Source organism: Halichoeres trimaculatus, unplaced genomic scaffold (genome assembly GCF_033239565.1).
Source record: "Halichoeres trimaculatus isolate MK-OKI-2021-1 unplaced genomic scaffold, fHalTri1.1 fHalTri1_scaffold_17, whole genome shotgun sequence".
Taxonomy (NCBI): domain Eukaryota; kingdom Metazoa; phylum Chordata; class Actinopteri; order Labriformes; family Labridae; genus Halichoeres; species Halichoeres trimaculatus.
This window is the reverse complement of record NW_027437195.1, coordinates 25,024,305-25,047,697: the sequence shown is the minus strand read 5'-3', so window position 1 is coordinate 25,047,697 and position 23,393 is coordinate 25,024,305. Positions and strand designations below refer to the sequence as shown.

At 41.9% G+C, this 23,393-nt stretch overlaps 1 protein-coding gene across 1 annotated transcript in view; it reads right to left on the bottom strand.

The window, feature by feature from the left end:
- The window catches only part of akap6 (A kinase (PRKA) anchor protein 6), a 206,648-nt gene that overhangs the window by 9,560 nt on the left and 173,695 nt on the right, over nucleotides 1-23,393 (bottom strand). The window contains exons 18-20 of the mRNA XM_074692188.1: nucleotides 17,054-17,137; nucleotides 16,301-16,453; nucleotides 1,507-4,416 (exon numbers count right to left, since the gene is read on the bottom strand). Coding sequence (XP_074548289.1) covers nucleotides 1,507-4,416; nucleotides 16,301-16,453; nucleotides 17,054-17,137 — 3,147 coding nt within the window. The remainder of the gene's footprint in view (nucleotides 1-1,506; nucleotides 4,417-16,300; nucleotides 16,454-17,053; nucleotides 17,138-23,393) is intronic.

The following is a 23,393-nucleotide window of genomic DNA, read 5'->3' as shown; positions in this document are numbered from 1 at the left end:
TGTAATGTGTAATGTTAGTAAATTCTGGTTAGCTATGTCCTGCCATTCGTCTACCAAGCAGAGCTAACGTAACCTCAATCTTCATTTTATTGATAGACTCTCAAGTTTGAACAGACCACTGCAGAATAACTGCTGACTGTGGGTTGGAACTAATATTAGCACAAACAGTTTAGCCCCTGTGTGATAGTGATACAGCCCTAGCTAATGGCTAATTAGCCTTTAGCTCGGGCTGTATCACTCTCCCGTTTAGCTTTCTTCTGCGCTACTGTCCTTTTTCTGTCTGACAGTTTGGCTTTAGTGTTTTATCTCTTCTCACTACTAAACTTCATCAGCCGGCGTGGTGTTGTCATGGAGACCTAGACGTGCCATAAATCAATCCAGTCCTGGACGACCCAAACTGGAAGCTAAGAAGTAACAATTCAAAATAACCTGTAAGCAGCAATATTGGTGCTGATAATCTCATTTTAAAGCGTGGATTATGATCAGGCATATATCTAGAAGGGAGACTTTTTCAAGATCACTTTCAAACACCTTACAGCTCCTTTAAGTTTAGACATGACCCCAACATTTGTGTGACATACACCTCCTTACTTCACAAAACTTACAATAGAACTCAAGACACACCATCTAAGAGAGTTTCTATCAATCAGAATATTTAATGTTTCACATTTTACATTTTCTGCCTGGTTTCTTTGACTTTTTTTGTAGAAATAAAAACCTGATTAGCTTTTAGATTACTCCACTTGCACAGGATACTGATGAAATTAGTTATTACATCCTAAAAGTTGTGATCTGTGATGCGATTTATTGAATTAGTCCAACTCAGTGAACAAATTAGCTGGAATAAACGTTGTGCTATTGAAGTTATTTGTCCTCTGAAATGTACAGAATATATGAGGTCACACAGGACTCCAAACATGCATCTCCAAATTATTCAACAAATCAATGCATAAATTATCTGCAGATGTATTTAAGCATTATTTCTGCTTTTTAAGTGTGTTGCCTCATAAGAATACAGTTTGCAGTTCTGGTTTGGCTGTGGTGGTAGCCACATGCACTGCTGCCAAAAATTGGCTAATTAATTAATTGCAGCATGAAAGCGAGGCTGGTGCAGAACATCATATGTCCAAGGAACTTCCTGGAAAACCCCTATTCAGCCAATTCAAATTGGGCACTCCGTATAAACAAGCAATACACAGAGATGTGTGTTGAAGTTATTTTTAGCACCAGGGGTTAGGGGTTTTATTTTTAAATTTAACCCTTGTTTTAGTTTATATTTTTACAGTAAAGGGTGAAGTTTAAAATTGGAAATAGTTTTTTGATTTTGTGAGGTATTTCAGGACCCAGACTTTGGGAACCATGGCTGTAGAATAACTTGGATCCAGTGTAACAACCTGTTCACTATATAGTAAATCTTAATTGTTTTGTTTGTGCATCTTTGTTTCAAAATATTTTTGTAAGTTTCTCTATTCTTTTGCAAGAGGAGATTTGGCTTTATGTCAGTACCTTGTCCCTGATCTGTGTCAGTGACGCCGGACCCTGGTCGGACATGGATCCCCCAGCAATGGTCTGGTTCTGCTCCTCAGCTGGACTCCCCTTGCTCTTCAGCGCCAGTGACGTCATGTCAATAATCTCCATCACAAAGTTGTGCACATTCTCCTTCTTTCCCTCTTCTGCACTGCACGGATGGAGGGAGGAGGGGGCAGGATGTTGGTTGCAGCAGGAGTGCCGTTTCTTAGGAGGCAGGGACGACTTTTTGTCCCTGACCACCTGTTTTGTCTCTTCTGTGACTAAAGATGAGAACTTGAACTTCTCCTGGATGGTGATGGCTTTCCGTCCACCAGCCTCTTGCCTGCTGTTGTGCAAGTCGTCGTGGGATCTGCAGTCCTCCAGAGGCGAGAGGGAGGGAGGCGAGGGGAGGGAGGAGCTGTGGCAGGGCAGCTCTCCTCTCAGCTGTCCCACTAACGAAGACGTGCGTTTGGATGTGAAGGGGTGGAGCTCACTGGATGGTGATGACGTTAGCTGGTAAGTTGAAGGTGATTCAGTTTTCAGGATCAGGTCGTTGACGTCCTGGAGCGACTCTCCGGTCTTGGGGAACAGATAGGACTCTCTTAGTGACTCCCCTTTCTTTGTGAACACGCTGGACTCTTCTCGGAGGAGTTCATCGTCCTCGTCCTTCCCTTTCAAAAAGCTCTGATCCACGTTTCCGTTCTCCATGTCGTCCACAAACTGGCTGATGTAGCTTCTTGTAGCGTTCCTTCGGTTCTCCTCCTCTTCCTCCTGTTCTGTCTGGTCTCTTTTGACACTCATGCTGCTGTTGTCTTCCAATAATTTTACTGCTGATCGATTAAAATAACCATGTTGCTCTTTATTTTGGGAGGTCAGGTTGGTTCCACACTGCAGCTCGTCCCGCAATCCGGCCTCTGTTCTTGAAAAGGAGGATGATGAGTTTTTCGGCGATCTCATCCAACTCTGTATCTCTCTTTTCATGTACTCCAACCCCAGGATGTAAGACCCCTCCATCTCCTCTTCATCCTCATCATCATCGTCTTCATTCCCAGAGGAGACGCCGCTCAACCTCTCCTCCTCTTCGTCCTCTCCGTCCCTGACACCGAGCTCCTCCTCCGTGAGCGTAAGAGTGGATGAAGACAGAAGGTCGCTGTCGTCCTCGTCTTCGTCTGTGCACGCTGAGTTGCAAGAGACGTTCACCACCAGGCTCAAACTGGCTGCGTCTGCTTCGTCCATCCCTTGCCCTCCTTGGCTGTCCACGTGGCCGTGTTTGCGGTAGGATTTGGAGTTGGCGTTGGCTGCCGTGGTGGGATCCAGGAAGAGGTGACGTTGATTTCTGAGCAAAGCAAAATCTTCAGACCCCAGAGAGGAATCCTCTGTGCTGCTCAGCTCCGTCAAAGAAGCCGTCGCTGAGCTCTCGTTGATCAGGGATGGCGGTCCTTTCCGCGAAGAGCCTAAGACCCCAGAAAGTGGGTTATGTTGACCACCAAGAGACGGCGAAGCAGGGAGTCTGCTCCGCTGTGGCGAGCTGCATCGAAGCGTCATGTCAGAAACACTGCGAGTCATCTTGGTCGCAAGAGGGCTTTGGATGTTCTCCAGGCGTTTCAGGAGATCCAGAGTTCTCCGGCTCAGCTCTCCAGAGGATGGTTCTCCTCGTACACTTCCATCCGATCCCTCCTTTTTTGAGTCTACTCCATCCTTATCTTGTCTCTGCCCCAGATCCGGCTCCCCGAGGCTTGCCAGGCTGCCTCCAGACTCTCCTTCACTGCTCCGACACGGGGCCAGGCAGCTCTCCAGGGATGCACTGCGATGCAGAGGGTCTTTTGACGGGAATAACTCAACACCCAGCGCAAGGAGGGACTCCAGAGAGGAGCCCTGAGATAAAACTGGGCTGGAGGCGCGGTGGCAGAGAGCAGGGGGAGACGCCAAACGGTTAAACTTGTCAGAGTTGAATTCTGTGATTTGACTGCGAGACAGAAAGGTCTTTGAGGACTCGACGCCCAGTCCTCCTTCAAAATCAGAGTCAGAATCAGCAGGGGTCAGGATCACACGCCCATTGATTAGGATCTCCACTGCCTCCCCTCCTCCTCTCTTTGGCCTCCTCCTCTTCTCCTCTCTCCTCTCATTTCTCTCTTTCTCCTTCATACTACACCTCATCCTGTTTCTTTGGTTGTACCAGGGAACACTGTCATTTTTACGACCTTTATCATCACTTTCATCCTTCCTCAGCTCCTTCTCCTCGTCTTCCCGCTCCTCCTCCCCTCCTTGGATTTCAGAGTTTGTTGATATCGTCTCTATGTCGCCTGTGTCGCTAACAATCCCGCTCTCACTCTCTGACCTCCGGCTGTTCACTGATTGACCACTTCCCCTGCCGCCCTCTTCATCCCTGTTTCTGAGGATCCTGTCGCCTCCTCGAGTATCTGACATCAAACCTCCCAGGAGGTCTGGGAGGGATTCGATGGAGGAGAAAGAGGAGTCTTTACTCAGGCTCTTCAGCAGGAGGTGCTGTTTCCGTTTCCCTGATTTGGTTTTGTAAAGTGAAGAGGAGCTGTGTGGAAACAGAGGCTGGGTGTATAACTCGACGTTATGGAGGCTGTACACCTGGTAGACGTTATTGTTGTTAGGGGGAGGAGTCTGGGGCTGATCCACCAATGAGAATCCAGCCCCGATGTTAGACTCAGGACTCTGAGCGGCTGTTTGATTCCTGCTGGTTGCATCACTTTGTTCTGTCGGGAGGTTTTGCGTGAGGTCCGGCTCTGTTCCCCCTTGTGGCTCTGCTTCTGTGATTGTCATATCTGTTTCATCCCATTCCCAGGAGTCATCTGGTCCTGGTGCAACTGGACCCACCGGAACCGGGCTGATTTGGTGGAGATCGATGAGACCAGGCTCCAGAAAGTTCCCAGGAACCTTCAGACAAACAAACAAGAAGGAGAAAGAGGAGAGGGTGAGAAATATGTTTGAGATTGTTGAGGAAGGATAAAGAGGAATCCTGCCAGCTCAGCTGCTAAAGCACAAACCATGAACCCTCGACGTCTGAGGTTTTAATCCCGCTGCATGTCAAACCGCTTTTCTCTCCCTCTTTCTGCGTCTTCTTTGTGAAATGCTGAATAAACTGTGTCACTACCGCAGCAAAGAAAAGAGAGATTTATCCGTAAATACAATGTGGATCAGGACTTATGACTGAGTGCAAACACTCTGCATTCGAAATTATATTATGTTGGCTTTGCAAGGGCCTGTCTGAGGCTGTTATCAAACAGATTAGGGATGGAACGGCTTGTAAAAAATCTGATGCTTTTAGTTTACCTGGCTCGGTTTGTGGGGTGTCGTTCGGACCGTATTATTTTAATTCTATATCTTGGTTTGGAGCGTGTGTGTGGTTCCGATCATATTTGATCATTGCAAGGTGAAGCCCTTTGGATTTAGTGAGCTCTGATGACGGAGGAAAGAAAGTGGTGAAATAAAACTGACACTCAGTGTTTTCAGGTCTGCTTTCAGTCCCCGGAGTCAGAACCAAACATGGAGAAGCAGCATTCAGCTTCTATGCTCCAAATATCTGGAACAAACTGCCAGAAAACATCAGGTCTGCTAAAAACATCTGCTCCTTTAAATCCAAGTTACACTCTCATCTTTTTACAACTGCCTTTTGTTAGAGCATTTTTACAGTTCATTTTAATATCTTTTTTAACCCCACAACTCTGCAACTCTGCACTGCGACTTTTATGGTTATATCTTAAAATCTGTTTTAACCTTCTTTCTTTTTTTGTTTTATTGTATGTTTTTATCTGCTTTTTAATTGAATTTTAACTGTTTTCTTTTAATTTGTTTTCTCTGTAAAGCACTTTGAATTGCCTTGCTGAAATGTGCTTTATAAATAAACTTGCCTTGTCAACTTAGCAACCTTGTCGCTTTATTTAGAGACTTTTCAGACCCCTCCACCAATTTTTTTTTTCAAATTAGGCAACTAGCAATAAATAGAGCGACTTTAATGGAGTTTGGGGACTCTGACGTGAAAGCATGTTGTGATATCTCTCTCCTCAACAAGCAGCGGGTGCTGCTGTGAGTCCTTTCCTTATCCAAAACACTCACAGACGGACAAGTTCCTTTGCTAGCAGCTGCAGCCAGAGCAGACGCCTGCATGCAAATGATTTGAGCATGTGCTTGCCTTTTTTGGGTCACTTTTGCCATCCCCAGCTCTGATAAAGGAGGAGGGTTGACATTTTGACGGAAACAAAAAACAAAAAAAAACAAGCAAAACAAGTTCATTGTTAGTTCTAAAAATATTGAAGTCTTTCTTTTTTACACACTTTCTGTCCCTCTCTGTTATTCCTCCATCCTACAGTCTCCATGACAATTACCCATAAATGGCTGATTTTGTAAATCAGAGCATTACACTGTAAAAAACTGTAACCTTATGAAGTGTTTTTGTCTTATTTTTAATCCAGTCCACTTTATTTATACACCAAAGTGTTGCACAGTAATAAACAAATGAGAACATCAATAGCCTAATAAACAAATCAGAATAATAACAAACAAATAAGAGCCATAAAACAAAGGGGATAAGACCATAAAAGGCAGAAAAGGACTGAGATCACACAATTCTCATGCTGAATTTAAAGCCAAAGAATAAAATAAGTTTTAAGATGCAATTCAAAAGTTTGTATGGTGAGGGATTTTTTCATTTCCAGTGGCAGGTATCACAATTTGGGAGCCACCACAGAAAAGGCTTGATCACCTTGAGTTTTTGAACAGGTTTTTGGGACCACGAGGTGAAGGTGAACAGGAAGCCAATTTTTATTTTGTTTTTTTTTGGTTTATTATTATTTGTTTTGTTGTGTTTTTTTATTTTCAGTAGAAAATGCCTTTTTAATCATAATAACAGCCCCATTCACCTGACCAGCCCAGAAAAATGTTTTATTTCAAGTTTTTCAAAGACCAAAAACAGGTCTGAATTGTTTGAAACTAGTTGGAACTAGTATGGAACAAGAGAAAAGTTACTTGTATTGAGACATTATTCCAGTTTTAAGCCAATTTTAAAGTACATTTCTCTTGTTCCATAGGCAGATTCTTTTTACTCGTTACAAGCAATTTGAACCTCTTTTTTCGTCTCTAAATAACTTGAAATAAGACATTTTTCTGGGCTGGTCAGGTGAATGTGGCTCTTATTATGATTAAAAAGGCATTTCAAGTATAACGACAATTTTTACTTAAAATAAGACAAAAACACTTGATAAGATTCCAGTTTTTTGCTGTATAACAACTTTGAGCAACTTCTGGGGAAGCCAATCAAGACTTTCCTTACTGAGGAGTTGGCATGTTGACACTAGCGATGTCTCACCCAGTTTTAGTGGTGTATCAAATGGCAAACTGCATCACTTTATCAGGGTTTACAGGACTATATGTGATGTAATTGACTGAATACAACTGTTACTCATGGATTATTGGGATATATGGTATTCTGAGGTGTTAAAAAGCTCTCATCCTTCTCATTAGAGCAGGAGTTTTCTTGTTTCATGTGACTTTCATTAATCAGGAGCTCTTGAAATGCTGGTCACTGTATTTTTGTCTGAGCTGACTGGCCTGCTCAGACTGAAGTTAGATAAGAGTGCTGCTTTAAAAAAATAAAAGGTTGATGCTTTATTATCATTTAAAGTGCACATAATGTTTTATCTTGTGCCATCAGACACAGCGGGGGTTCAGGCCATCTCTCCTCAGCTGTTGTGCGTGTAGTTTCGGCACCCGACTCTTTGGAAAGACGTGTTTTTAAAAACCCTCTCTGCGAGCGCCGTCTCCACTCAGACCGCCGTTTGAAAAGAGACACACTGACACCCGACTCTGACAAAAACACGTTCTGTGATCATTTAAAAAAGAGTAAAAATCAGCCCACCCCCAAAGCAATTGCTCATAAATCTCAACACAAATTATTCCGCTCTGGAACAAAGCGATGAATTATTCAAAAACGACTTCTGAGAGAAAGAGCACGGAGCTGAAAACCCCAAAGTAAATACGTAATCAAAAGCCTTCAGAAAGCTCGGCTGTCTAAAAATATGCTTAGACACAGGAATTCTTCCCTTCCACAGACATAATTATACAAATTGCTCCGCGTCTCGTTAACAAGAGAGGGGGGGTAATTCGTATTAGCCATTCATAGCCTATTAATCTAATAAACTAGTTGGCTGTGTGTGTATGTGTGGATATGGCTCTGTGTAATGAATTTCTATTAGATTTGTGTTTATTCCCCTTGTGCTGATAAGGGAGATGGGGGTAATGACTGAACTGGGTTTTGCCAGTGCAGACGCATTCAAAAACACATTCAGAGCCGAGGAGAGAGGCTATCAATCAGAATAATCCAATCAAATCGAGTATTTGATGACCCACGAAAACCTTGTGTATAATTTATATCGGTAATTCATCTCATTTCTGTAATTTTGTAACAGTTTATAGCTGAATTGAAGGTATTTTCACAAGCACAGACAGAGGACGGAGGAGGCGTCCGGTGTCTGGAGCCCACAGTGGCTTCATAAACACGTTTTATTTTTGAACAGCAGAGACTCACTCCAACATGTCGCTGGTCACCTGCCAAAGAGGCAGAGCTGGCAGAGGAGACAAATTTAGGGTTCAAACAGTAGCGATCATTTCCCAAGCAGAGTCCAGCAACGTGCCAGGGTACCCCTCTGTAAACTGTGCGTCCAGATGTTCCAGGAAGCGACTTTTGAGGATGATGTGTTTGTGGAAGTTCAAATATAGTCACACTAACTTAATGATATATTGAAGAAGACAGTTGCTCTGCACTCTGTCTGACATCTAGTCTTACCAACATGGTGCTTTATTTACTCCAACTAAGATGTACAGTGTCCAACTGTGGCACAAGTTTAAAGGAGAAGTGTTTCGTCATTTGAAACTTCAACTAAGCCTCCATATAAACAAGACACTGACAAGAACGGCTCCTTCCTACCTGGGGTCCCTCTTCCAGGTCTACACTCCTTCTGGCCCACTACACTCTGCTTATGAAAGACGCCTGGTGCTCCCAGCCCAGCGCGGCTCTAAATCTCTAGCCAGACTCTTCTCCTCTGTTGTGCCCAAATGGTGGAATGAATTACCAAACTCCATTCGATCCACAGTCCCTTTCTACTTTAAGAGATGTCTGAAGACTCATCTGTTCAGGGAACACTTAGGCCCTTAATCTGAGCCTTCTCCTCTTTGTCCTCAGGGGTAGAATGAGTCAGAAGGCCTCAGACCTAGCTATTAGTGAATTTTCAGCACTAATTACTGAATGTTGTTGAAGGTTGAAGTATATTGTTGCAGCAATTGATTGTGGTTAGTTGGTTAGATTATTCCACATTATTCAAATAAAGAAAAAGAAAAAAAATGCACAAAATGGCTGCACCTGCAGCTAAATAACTTGTAGCACCAACTAGGTTTTCCTTCTGTCTAAATTCTTGCTTGTGTTGTATTTCGCTTTGGGTAAAAGCATCTGCTAAATGAAAATGTAGAACTGTAAAATGAAACTGTAGGATCTTAAGCTTTGAGTTTTGTGAAACTTCAGTCTCAGTTTCACAGTAATGTTTCACAACACATTTCTCAGATTAATATACACATGACTTAAAAACGTTGTATGAATTGAAATAGAATTATGGTAGTGTTTCAAAACAAATTCAACTCCATGACATCTGGGGCCCATACTACAAAGCAGGACTTAAGACATTTGCAATCCTGATAAGCAGCACTATGACGCTGAATATCAACTCAGTAAGTGAACCGAGGATTTGACAGTCTTGATCAGTGCACAGCCACATATAAGGGGTGGTGTTTCCTTCATCTGACCAATCACAAACATGGAGATACGGGAGAAACCCTGAAGCAGCCTACATTACCCTGGAGGACCAGACGATCATTCTTCAACAATACAAAGAATTCACACACATCATCCTTTAAGGTTGGGGTGATGTGCTTTTCACCCCGTTTGATTCTTTTACAATTTTTGGGGTGCAATTCTTCGATATTTCAGACTTGTAGTACAGGCCTCTGGAAAAGCTAAATATTTGTGGCCTTTAGTGTCACAGAGTGCAAATACTTAATCTTTACTTCTATGAATTTATGCTCTGAATATCTTAGGTTGTAATGAAAGTGTGAACAAATTGTCCAACTCTTTTGATCAAAACACATCTGTGAGGGACTGATTTGATTTTTTGCGCAAAGCTATGTCAGAGTACTCTTTTCATTGTATTCTATTAATCCTGAGTCTTAGTTTTACTGTAGCAGTCAACACTAAAACTGGCTAATATATAGCTAACAGCACAATGCTCCAGAAATTAAGAGAATATTTCTTTCATTTCAATTTTTTTTTAAGTTTTGCTTCAGCTTTGGAGCGCCTGTCTCCATTGAGTCTCAGTTTCACTGTAAATACTCAGTCACACTTTAGTTGGCTTCACTTTTAATTGATTAGTTAAGGTTTTTTTCTTTAGAGCATAAAGAAGATTTGCTGTTCATGGTGTGGCAGTTAATTTCATGGAACAGACAGATGATGAGTTCAGTTGATCTGCTTGCTTACGTCACTCTGGAACATTCTTTCCTTTATTTATTCATTTCTTTTAGAATTAATGTTAATTGGATTCACCACATGTGAAAAATTGCTTAATTTCTGGCTTGATCACAGTTAAAAGCGCCAGAAGCTGAAATTGACAGCCAGTGCTTAATTTCAGCTTTGGAGCTCCTGTCCACCTGTTTCCACTGAGTCTCAGTTTCATTGTATCTAGAAGGACACAGGAGTCAGCTACAATCAAGCTCTAAAACCTTAACAACTGAAAGACTTGTGCTCCTCTTGCTGCTTTAAGTTAATTTTTGTAATCTTCACATGGAGGAAAGTCAAGCTAACATGGACAAAAAAGATTCAACCTCCTTGAAGCTGGAGAAAATTTTGTGATTTCTTATTAATCTCCAGTTGATGTGCAATGGAAACAAAATAATCGAGACGTTTTTTCAGCCTCAAGTGAGCAATTTCAAAGTCTGGTGTTTACTGCCGTAATCACACCTGGTGGCACTGTTTGTGTGTGTTTACGTGCATGCGAGGAACCTGTGCTGTGTTTTTTGGGGGTGAAAGCGTAAAACTTTTTCCCATTAGCTCTGGTTTGACTGCTCCCATTTGTTAGCATAGCATCTGCTGGAAGGCCCAAGGAGAGCGGAGCTATCTAGCAGCGTCTGGGTGATTATTCATGTGCCTGTGCTCCTCCAGGAGCTGCTGTGCTGCTCCAGTCTCTGCTGGCTCTCTGCTGTACCGGTTGTCAAAGAGCTGAGGGAGCCCGGCGTCACCGCTCTGATTCAAAATGAATAGAAGCGCACAGATAAATCACCTCTCCATGCAGAGTGGAGGAGCAGACAGGCTGCTTTGAATGTAATTGCAAAGGGTGAATGAAAACCTCCATATGTTGCTCATAACTCCGCTCTGAAATATATTTTATAATCGCAAGGAAAGTGTTCTAAAATATAATTTCCATATATTACATTCTGCTAACAGGTAAAGTGAGTGAAACCTCATCCCCACAACACCCTGAAGCTTTAATTTAGACTCATTTACATCAAATACAAGATAAAACAGGATCCTTCATCTGCTTTCTGAGCAGCAGTACACATACCCACTGAGGAACAAGTGACAAAACGTGTGTTTCTAACAATATCATGACCTCTGATTTGAAACCACGTGCTCTGATCTTCCAAAGACGCTTGTATGGTGACACTGTTGGAGGTCAGGCTCAGAGAAGTAGTCAAATATTAGGCAGTTTGTTTAGATATTTATGAATCAGTATATATTGATATTCATGTCCATCTTTAGAGGTTAGCTTATAAAAATGTAGTTATAGGAGAAGAAAAAAAAACAATCCTTGCCTTTTTTTTTCAAATGAAGATTAAAACCGGAAGTCTGTTATAATCATTGACACTACTTAGACACAGCTATTAATTTCTTTGAAACTTTGAAAACCAAATACTGGCATTCAGCAGCTTGCAGGACAACAGGCAGCTGAAGTCCCAAGGCTGATGAGTTTTTCACACTTCCTAATCTATTCATGAGCCTTTCCTCATTCTTGTTTGGGCTGTTAAATCTCAAACTTGTTGACTCCTGGTCTGGCTCCACTCATTATGTTGGTTTGTTGTTGTAGTTGAGATAAATACGATCTGGTTCTGACATGGTTTGTTTTATTTTGAAAGTCACCGGATGTTTTTAGATACTTTCGTGAATGACTTCCTGTCCGGGTTGAACTTTTCTGTTACCTTGACGCATCACAGTTCTGGCATCTAGCAAAAATAGAATGGTTACGTATATGTATGCTGCTAGACAGACCAGTATCAGGTTTGTCAGGTTCAATTAATGCCATAATTTGTCTAGGGGACGCCAACAACTGGCATTTATATTTCAGCTCTTAAGTGCCTGGGTCTCAGCTTCACTGTATCTAGCAAGTCACAGCTTTAAAGCTAAAATCTGGCTAACTAGAGTGCTATGAGCTCAAAATACACACATTAATTAATTTCTTTTTGTCGGTTAAGGTTTTTGCTACACCACACAATTGACTGCTCAAGTTGTAGAAAGTCATTTTTTTCTGGAATAGACAAAAATCTCATTAGTTTTCTTGGTTCCTTTGATTTTGTCCTGTCTGATACATATTTGCCTCCATTCAAGTTTTTGCATTGACATTTTATGAACTCGTTATGTGAAAATTTGGTTTGAACTTTTACTTTCAGAAATAAAGGATGACACTACCTAATGGCATCCTGTTTCAGTTTCAGTTCTCTTCTAAGTCTTAGTTTCACTGTAAGTCACTGATTTGTCACAAGAATAGATGTTTGGCTTAGTAAAGGGGTATTAATGTCGTTGTGAAGTCATTGCAGAGAGGGGTTATCATGATGCAGGTTCTTAAAAAAAGTAGTTTGTACCGTTTCTAGAGATGCTAAGAAGTTCCTTATCATTTTAGCATATTTGAATATTAAAAAACAGACTTTTCTGAAGGTAAGCTAACAGGAAACTGTGAAAACACAGGATCAAAGAATGATGACAAATGAGTTTGCAGGTTGAGGCTAACACCCACAGAGCTAGCGCCACTAGCAGGTTAACATCCACATGCCTGTGCTAATTCCTTATTGCAATGGTACATGTAATTTTATCTCCATTAAATACACCAATACATTAACAAACAATACCAGGCTATGAGGCAACTTCTGTCTTCTGTGCTTGTTTACATCCAGGTAGTAGGGCTCTATAGCATCATGGCTATTAGCCAGAGCCCCAAAGCTAGTGATGGGTGGTTGTGCGACAGCTTGCAAACAACATATTACCAACATTTCAGCCATTTTCAGAACCTTCGGTGAAATTTTTTCTTTTAAACAACTAGAAATATTAAAGAAAAACTAGATTCACATGAGTCTCTAAGTCCAAAAACACACAAAGCCATATGTACACACACACACACACACAGCAAAAAAACCCCACAATCCTGCTCACAGGGACCAGGAGAGGACAACCGTTTTATCACCCAGCAGAAGTGTTCATTTATAAGCTAAACCACCCAGATGTATGCCTCTCCGTGTCTCCCTCTGCCTCTACAGTACACCCCACCTCCCCTCTTCCTCTTTATTCCTCTCCCATCCCCAGCAGAACTGAAATTACTCTCCAGCCAGGCAGCGAGGTCAAAGTGTCTGGCCTCTGTTATTTGTCTTCTCCTTGCCGACAGTGTGTGTGTGTGTGTGTGTGTGTGTGTGTTTGTTTGTGTGTATGTGTGTGAGTGTGGACAAGAGGGAAAAGGAGAGAGTCCCACCCTAAACAGCACATGTACAGTAGGATTACACTGATTCTTACAGTCTAATCAGACACAAATAGGCCTTTGGGTTTCAAAATCAACCTGTTTTACAACCTGTTGATTCTCTTTGAATCTGTTTGACAAATGCAGCAGCTTAGCAAAGAATTCTGCTGCAAAACCACAACACATGGATTTTAAGCGTCTCCCTCTTGACACATTCAAAAAAAAGACTGACTGGCTGATTTTAACCCTGATTTCTGTCTTTAAGGTTTTTCGGCACAAAATGAGAAATTCCTGCAATGTCAATTTAAACCAATTAGACAACAAAAATTGTAGAAAAGTCCTTCTTTTAGATTAGAGTTGCAGCACTCATGTCCAAATCCTGTCTACTGCTCTTTATGTTTTGTACTTTACTGCAGCTTCAGGAGCCAGCCGACTAACCCAACAGCCACATTCACCAGAGCGGAGGTTGTTGTGATCACAGGAATTAAATGGAAATAAAAGGACGTATAAAGCCATTATATGTATCAATATTGAGAGGAGGGTCGATAAACTATTGCGAAAACAATTAGTGAAATAAATTGCTGTATGGATGTTTTGGAAGCCCAGAGAGTGTGATATGCCTTCAGCTTTGTGCCTCTTTAAGCCTCGTATGTTATTCTCTTTCTCCTCCCACACTCCTGTCCTCCGCTGTCCCTCCGAGCTTTCTTTGCCCACTCCTCATCGTCTTCGAGCTCTTAACACGTCACTATCCATCAATTAATCGCCCTGAATCAATAAATGCTCCCAGAGTGTGACTATCACATGCAGACGACACACTTAATTTGTCTGTGCAGGCATTTATTCAGCACACTATATGTATTTACAAGTGTCAGTATGTGTGTGTCTGCAGTTTTATGAGCCTACAAGTGTGTGTGCAGTCAGAAGAACTTTTGTATGCTAACTGAAGTGTGACTGTTTGTGTGTGTGTGAGCCTGTGAGAAAGCTTCACCCATATTCAAATGCACCTCTCCGTCTGTGGGTATAAAACAATATTCATCACTATTAGAAATCCATAAACGCTCCATTCTGCTGCAGCACTCTGCCGTCATATTAACCAAATAAAGCACTCAGCTATCTCTTCCTTTCTCTCCACCTCTCATCTCTGTGCTCATCCGACCCAGGTAGTTTGTCCCCGGATGGCACCTTCATGAGCAATACTTCTCTTACTACCCACAATGCTCATACTTCACACCCCAAAACCAGCTGCACATGTGCTGAGCCGCCATCCTGCAGCGTCAAACCATCACTGTGACCAGTGAGTGGTTTTGTACCTGGGACGATGATTTCTAATAAGACAAACCTTTCGGGGATGTGCCGTCATGGCGGCAGACACGCGTGGTTGTGTTGTGATATGCAAACTGTCAAAGTGTTAAAATCTCATTTGCTGAGTTGTCTTTGTTTGTGGAGGAGGTGGCAGAGAAAACATTTCAGTTTCTGTGATGCTGATCACACCGGAGGACTAACAGATCGTTTTGTTTCAGCTGGCTGATTGAGTACAATTTCCCTGATACAGAGTGTGGTCCCCGTGGGTAGCATCAGCCCCGAGAGGCTTCTGAAGTCTGAAGAATAGAGTGAGGGAAGCTAAACCCAGTGAATCCAGCTCAGATGAACTTACACAGCCTATTGTCACTTTTCATGAGACTGATCCAGATCCCAACAGAGTGGTGTTCCGCAGGGCTTCATCCTAGGTCCTCTTCTATTTCTTCTAAACATCAATATTTTGCAAACAGTGCTTAAAGAACATTTTGAAAAGTGTTGAGATTTTACTGCAAGTTTAAGTTCACTTAAGTTTGAAGTCTCAGATCACTGTAACCAGGTCTCAAGTTTATTGTGCCGGGGTCTTAGATTCACTGTATCTAGGTCTCAAATTCACTCTACAATATTTATAATGAAAAAGTCTCCCAAACACTTCAACTAGGTCTTACAATTGTGAGACCAGGTATCAAATTCACTGCAACAAGGTCACAAATTCCCCCTAACTAGGTCTCAGATTCACTGTATCTCAGTCTCATGTTGACTTTGACCAGGTCTAAGATTCACTATCAAAAGGTTTCAGATTGACTGTGACAGGATCTCAGAACCTCAGCAACTGGGTCTTAGGTGTTGTGTAAGGAATCCTTAAAAACTGTGGCTAGTTATCAGATTTACTGTTATAAAGCCACAGGTAGTCACTAACTGGGTCCCAGATTCACTGTATATAGGTCTCAGATTCCCCTCTACAATTACAATTGTGAAAAAAGTCTTTCAAACACTTCAACCATGTCTTAGATTTGATGAGACCAGGTATCAGAGTCACTGCAACAAGGTCACAAATTGCCCCTAACTAGGTCTCAGATTCACTGTATCTCAGTCTCATATTGATTTTTTACTAGATCTTAGATTCACTATAATTAAGTTTCAGATTAACTGTGACAGGATCTCAGAACCACAGCAACTAGGCCTCAGATTTTGTGCAACAAAGCCTTAAAAACTGTGACTAGTTATCAGATTCACTGTTAAAAGGCCACAGGTAGTCTCTAACTGGGTCCCAGATTCACTGTATCTAGGTCTCAGATTGACTTTTACCTGGTCTCAGCCGCACATTTGCTAGGTGTTAGATTCATTGTAATCATGACTAGGTATCAGATTCATTACAACAAGGTCACAGATTGTCCCTAATTTAGACTTAAGATTGATTTATCATCTTTGATGCCCAGTTTTATCTGTAAAAAAGGAACAACAAGTTTCAGTCCATCTCAAAGTTTGTTTTGTTCTGGAGCCGGTTCCTATTTCACAAACATTATCACATCGTCTCGGGTTGTAAAGATTGTTCCACAGCTAAGCTTCAATCACAGCACCATCTGTCTTTCACGCTGCATCTTAGCATCAAATCAAACTCTGACATGCTCAGTGAGTGTGACAGTGCGTCAGCTGACTGCCTGCAGTGTAGAGTGAAGGATGGAGAGTGTAAATGTCAGAGCTCTAACCTGCTGCTCTCCCAGTTCTCTCTTCAGTCGGTTCTGCCACTGCAGCGCCTGCATCACGATCGCCTCCCACCTCCTCTCCAGGTTGATCGACAGCAGCTGCAAGGCCTCGCGGTGCTGCTCCGCCTCTGGGCCCACCTCCGCCATGGGGCCCGACTGTCCCAGAGGAAAGGATTGTGGAGACAGTTTTGTTGGAATTATAAAAGCTTATTATCATGCTAATCGTATGATTAAATTCAATTCACTGAATGATTTCAGGGCCGTACAGTTGGGGCAGTTTAATTCCTCTCAGAGTTAAGCTGATTCAGGGGGATTTGTCGCACAATTTCAAGGATTTTCAGAGAGAGGGTTAAATCAAAAGATAAAATTTCACAATTTAAAAGGGACAGCTGAGAGACTTTTCAGATGCATATGATGTTGGATTACTACAATTTTACATTAAAATATAGAGTTTGCTCTGCTGTTTTGCAAAAAAGATGAATTAAAACTTACACTAAGGAAGCACTATGACAAGTCTAGTATTCAAACATCAAAATGAAAACATTTGGGTTAGACCTGATGATTTTTTTTGCAGTAAGGTAGCTGCCTCTTTCACTGCTGGTGTCAGTTTAATTCTTTTCAGGATTCAGGGGTAGAGGAGGTCAAACCTCTCGAGTTGTTGGGGTCAAGTTTCTGTGAAGCTACAAATCATTGCTGACAAAGCCAGAATTGCATTAGATTAAATGATAGAAAAGTAAAAAAAAATAACAAACTTACCTGGCTTTGTTGCAGCAGTTTCTGGCAGAGTTTAAGAACAGAGGCGACTCCTCGGCGTCTGGCTCGCACCTCTGAACACAGCGACTGTTGAGTAAGAAAAGTAAGAAGATAAGGTTGAGTAAGTATTCAAATTCAAAGACACAAACTTGTGTTTCGGAAGCTTTTCCTGTTTGTTGCTGCTTTCGATCAACTGCTCTGCTCAGTGTTTGTAACAGAGATTCATATTTTTTGCTTGTTTGCTGTCAACAAAAGTGGGAAAAAAATGTAGCATCGGCTTCAGAAACAAAGCTCCAGAGTGAGTGAAATCAACCTCCATGTGATTACCCCCAAGATGCAAAATCAGTGGTATTTGCTGCTGCTCTCCCTGCTTTGGCTTTAGGTGGGCGCATGAAAAAGAGCAGAGGTGTTCTCTCTGTACCTCCAGCAGAGGTACAGAACAATACCACCGAAAATAACTCCTTTGGCTGTGTAATCTTCCTTTTCAAATTGTACTTACTCCCTGTGTGTATGGTCCAGTTTTGTCTCCTAACCTGTGTTGACTCACCCTGTGTGTATTTAGTATCTGGGTATTCTTAAGTTGCTCTCATCTTGTCCTGTCTCCTGGTCTCATCATGTAAGTATATGGTACTGACGTAACTTGATTTTCTTTTATTTTTGCCCCCTACTGGTCAAAAGAAATAATGCTGCTGCAAAACACAACAAGCTGCACTTGTTCACATCATCATCCAGCCAGTAAGATGAGTCCGATTTCACTAGCGTCATATGTATTTTCACTAAAGTGTGCTCTATTTTGTACCCTAGGGGTCTTTGCTGCTGCTCTCCCTGCTTTGGCTTTTCATGTATGTACATAATAGAAAAAGGAGGTGTACTCTGAGATTTATGGAACACCTAAAGTAGGGATGAGAATTAGCCATGGTTGAAGTTAACACTTATACCCATTGATAAAGGGAGCTGATTGTGTGTGGAACTCTACTAACTCAATTTAGGAATTTACTTTTGTAGAGTTAAGGTGTATGTCTCATTTGAAGTGGTGAAGGTAATTGAATGAAAGAGAGTGGGAGGTGTGGGTCTAACAGTTTCTCCTGCAGATTGCCCTAAACACCTCAGGAATGGAAGTCTCAGACTGCAGACAGAAACAGAGGACAACCTGCAGCCAATAAGAGGGGAGACAACACCTGAAGAGCCATTGAGAGGATGCCACAAGCATCATCCTTAGAAAAAATGCTGTTGGTCACTTTATATGAGTGCTGAGATAGAGAGACGGGGTCAGACTTTGTGAACATGTAGTAGTCAGGGAAGTGAAAGCTGCACCCAGAGAACTGAGTAAATACACGTCCTTGATGTATTGTTAATACATTTGTGTTCAACTGAGAACAAGGACGCCTACTGATGATTTTGGTGATACAGATGGCGACTAATTTCCATTAATATATGGAAACGATAGAAGGTGTGCTGTGCTAGCCTTAGCTTTTTGTGTACGCACTTGTAAGTGATGAAGGGTGTGCTCTCCCTGCCTCAGGCTCAGGAATTCTACGTCGGCACATGAAATGCCGGGAGCTCCATGAACAGAACCAAACCACCAAATTAAAGGTATTACATGCAAATGGCTGACTCTTTCCGATTGGTCATGACGTAAACAAAAAGGTCTAGAAAGCAGACTTCTGAGGAGACTCAAAAGTTTTGATCATGGGAAGTTTCTGGACTTAAAAGTTATGGGATGAGCCTCAAGTTTCAGGAACAGGAAACTTCCTGACACAACTAAGAATCAAATCCATGCAGATCACATAAAAAGTGTTAATAAACCTGAACCATCCCTCAAACCTTCAGAGAACATGCTGCCTTTATTCATTTTTATAACCCTCCACAGTTCAGTGCTGTTAAATTCAGGTCATCCACAACAATTTATTAGCATAAAGTCTAATTCAGCACACACATCCTTGATCAGCAGTAACAGTGCATAAAATAAATGACAACAGCCAATATCCCCCCTCTCTGCTGCTGTCTAATAAATGCAAAAGAGTGGCAAAAAAGAAACACAAGGATTGGCAGTGCCTATTATAAATCACTATATGCTGATGAGTTTCCACACGCAAAGGTCAGCGAGTGTGTGAGTGTTTGCATGTTTACTCATGCAGGCGTGTGCACAAGAGTAAGTAGATGTGTGTGCAAACATATGCATGTGTTTCTGAGTGTGTGTGTGTGAGAATAGAGGGGACAGCCTTACTCCTCTGCGGCAGGGACCAAACACGTCCAAGCCCCAAACTATTTATGCTAATCCCGCCCGCTCGCTGAAAAGCACTTCCTTTACATTTTCTTTACATTTTTCCAATAAATATTAAACACTATTACAATGAAATGGGATTCTCTTACTCCCTCTCTTTCCCTCTTTCACACACACACACACACACACACACACACACACACACACACACACACACACACACACACACACACACACACACACACACACACACACACACACACTGTGTTCCTTTCACACACACTTCCTCCTCTGTCTTTCATCTCCCTCTCTTTCGCTCTCTTCAGTTTAGCATATTTGCAGCTCGCCTGGTTGTCTAAACAGGAGATGGGGATGCAGAATAGAGCAGACAGGATCAAGAGGACAAGCCCGGTGTGTGTTTGTGTGTGAGGTTGCAGATAAATTTATTCCAAACAGGAGGTGTGTATTATGTTGAAGGAGGAGGCTCCAAACAACAACAAAACAACTAAGTGATACTCGCTCTGCACCAAATAACTGCAGCCGACAGCGTGGGGGAGTGCGGGGAGATAAATGACGCTAGATTGAAGCTGGAACAATGATTCTGCGTGTTACAGTCAGAGGGTAACGATGACTCTGGAATCTGCTCAAGAAGCTGAAATTCAACAACTGAAAGTTCCACTCTAGACTCTGCAGTTAGCTCTCAAACATTCAACTAACATGCCTTCTTTACATAATTCCATCTATGTAATGTTTATCAACAAACATGCAAAAGCACAGAGCTGCAATTCCACAAATGTCCACTAGAGGCTGGTTGCAAAAGCCAAGAAATCCACTGATGTTCCATGTGAAAATACCTGTTTGACAGCAAATGTAAACATGTGTTCAGCCTTTATTGTTTGTAAAATAATTCCACGGGGACTTTATTTTCCTGAAACCTGAGATTTTGGCATAAAAAGTAAAAATGATTAAAAATAAATAAATAAATAAATAAATCATCAACCACCAAGTTTTTCCAAAGGGGGTTCCAAAGCACAACACCAAAGCATATCTTACAAGTGTCTTTCAAGAGTACCAAAAAAAAAGACCCCAGAGGTCAAAAGTAGAAATATATGTATATATATGAAAAGGGGTACATAGAACAGATGATGAAAAAAGAATAAAGGATAACTTCAAAAGACAATACTTAGGGTACCTTTTGATTTTAAGGGCAATACCATGTGCAACTTTAAAACTTCAATGTCAGAAGTACTGCAAAATCCCAAAAATCTTCCTCCTGAGACTTTCGAATCAGATCCGTTTGGAACAATTGCTAAGTGTTTTTTTTTATAATAAAAATCTTGAGTTTAATGGATGGGTTCCACCTTATTTTTTGGTGCCAAAGAAACCACAAATACCAGAAGAGGGACCTGTTGGGAAAAGTATAAGTGCTTAAGGAAGAAGGAGTTTTCTGAAACAGGCCTTGACCTAAAACAAGACTTAAAAGATGCCTTATGATAAAGAGAAAGGGTACCCTGACACACACGCTACAGAGTTAAATTAGCACTTATGGTACCTTTACCTAGAGACTAGGAAGCTAATTCAAGCATCAGTGGCTATGTTTACATGCAGTCATTACTCAGGTTGAGGTCAACTTCTGGAACGTTCTGAATTACTCATTTACATGCGTGAGAAAACAGGGTTCTTCCTGTTAACATGGTATCCTGATCAAGATGGCAACCCACGAGCAACATTTCAACAAACGAGCAACATTTCAACAAACGGAAAACATCATGATGCTCATCTCTGCTTCATCTAGCTGTATCCATCGCAATAACAACAGCAGCAGCATGGCAGATTTCCTGTACTCAAAAGACCAAGATTCTTTGCAAACAGAACAAGCGCACAAAACAAAGTAATGTTCCTTTTGATGGAGATATACTGACAGGCGTGTTCACGACCGAATATTTGGGTTGGAAAAGGAATACCCCAGGGGTTTTTTCAAAAGGGTTGTTGGTGTTAACATGGCCCTTGTGCAACCAGGTTATTGCTAGTATTCCAAATATGAAAGGGTGACTGACTGCTTGTAAACACAGTAACTGATACATTAATATGTTACTGGAAAACATCAAGTGCAAATGTCAAAGCTGTGAATTTGAGAGCCACACCACCAAATATTTTGTTTCTCTTGTTCTAACAAAACGTGAAGGAAAACACTTGGGTGATGAAACAAGTATGGACGCTGATGGACAATCTATATCAAACCCGCCATTTTGTATCAGGGTAAGGGTATCTATTTGGTCAGCTTCAGACAGCAAAAGCCTTTCTCTGAGAGTTTATTTTTGGACAGAAAAGAGGGAGAGAATCCTAAGTCTCTATTGTTTCTGCACTGCTGGTTTTTATGCACTGATCCCCCTCTCCCTCTCTGTCTCTCTCTGACGGGTCGAGCCTGGCTGGGCCTATATTGACTCAGAGGGCTCTACAGACACAGTCAGACAAATATTTGCTAAAAAGCTTTTCTTTCCAAAATACATGGAAAGCCACGGAGAGGCTGCAGGGAAAGAGAAGGAGACAGAGGATGAAGAGGGAGGGATGAGGTGGACGGAAAATAAGTGTGAGGCAGGTCGACAAAGGAAAGGAGGAGAGGTAGTGTAAAGAGAGACGGGCAAAGGTAGATTAAAGTGGGTACAAAGAAAGTGTGAGATAGAGGGGAATAGAAAAGTTGGAGACTAACAAAGAAAGAAAAACAGAGCAACGAGAGAAGAGTAAATTAGATCTGAAGGCGAAACTGCTGATTTGTAAATGGCAATGAAATGTAGCAGATGAGGCGCTTTAAGAGTTATATTTTACAGAGTTGGGCCCCTAACCATGAATGTGTATTTGAAGAGTTGGGATTAGAAAGAATCAGTAATTCAGGCGTAGAACTGGACCATTGTGGACCTGGTTTGCAACCCTTACTGGTCATGAGCCTTAGGTGGTGACCCAAAGAAAGAGATTGCTGATACAAACAACTGAAATGAGTTTCCTCCTTATGTGTAATGGCTGCCATGTATTCCCTACAACTAATCACTACAAACCAATGGGATGCAGTTGTAAGATTTGGACAAATCCAGGTCTAGAAGATCAACAAAGCCTGGACTGTCAACAACCACAGTAGTAAATGTGGGAAGAAAGACCAGTGGTGTGGTCTATCTGCCTGTCATCAGTTACAGGATCACAGGAATTTGTTACTCAGGAGCCACCAAAGATGGATAAATCGATGAAGTGAAAGCAGAGTGTTCGGTTTTATGCGGATGATGTGATGGTTTCTGTTGGTATTGTTAACCTGAAACTCAGTCCTCAATGAGACCGCCAATAAGTTAAAAAACATCAGCCTTTTAGTGGGGCTTCACCTGAGACTTAAAGGATGGCATATCAAATCTTGGAAGACTTGGCACCCTCCAGGGAAAGGTGTCGGGAGTTTAACCAAATGAAGAGTGGTATGAGCACCTGATATGGATGCCTCCTTAGACTGTAAAAAAAGATGGATGTCATATTGCTCGGCCCGAAGTGAGGTTGCCAAAAAAAAAAAAAGCTCCCCCTGGTGACTGGCTGCAGCATAGGTCAAATGATCCATCTCCCCAGTCATTCCAGATTCCAGATGGGCTGTGGTCAAACTTTAAAAAATTAATACACCTTTTAGAAATGTTTCTCACGTACGATTGTTGTGGTGATTTGAAGATATTATTTGGCTGCCTTGTACTCAAGTCTGCTTTTTTCTGAAAAGTTTTGTTTTCATTAGTTATACAAGGTTAAAACAAGGTTTTATGTCACGTTTAATGGTGATTGACAGCTGCCGTTCTTGTGTAATTTTTTCGGGGATTGTAAAATGTTGGGAGGTAGAGTCAAGATGTGATTAGACTCATGAAAGAGAAAAAATATATTTTGTTTTTGTCACCCTGCTCCACTCAGTATGGATGCCTCCAGGTTGCTTCCCATTGGAGGTTTTCCAAGCACGTCCAACTGGGAGGAGACCTGGGGGCCTGCTGAAGGGACTATTTTTCCTGTCTAGCCTGGGAACACCTCAGATTCCCCCAGGAGGAGCTGGAAAATGTTGCTAAGGAGGAGGATGTTTGGGTCAACTAGCTTAGCCTGCTGTCACAA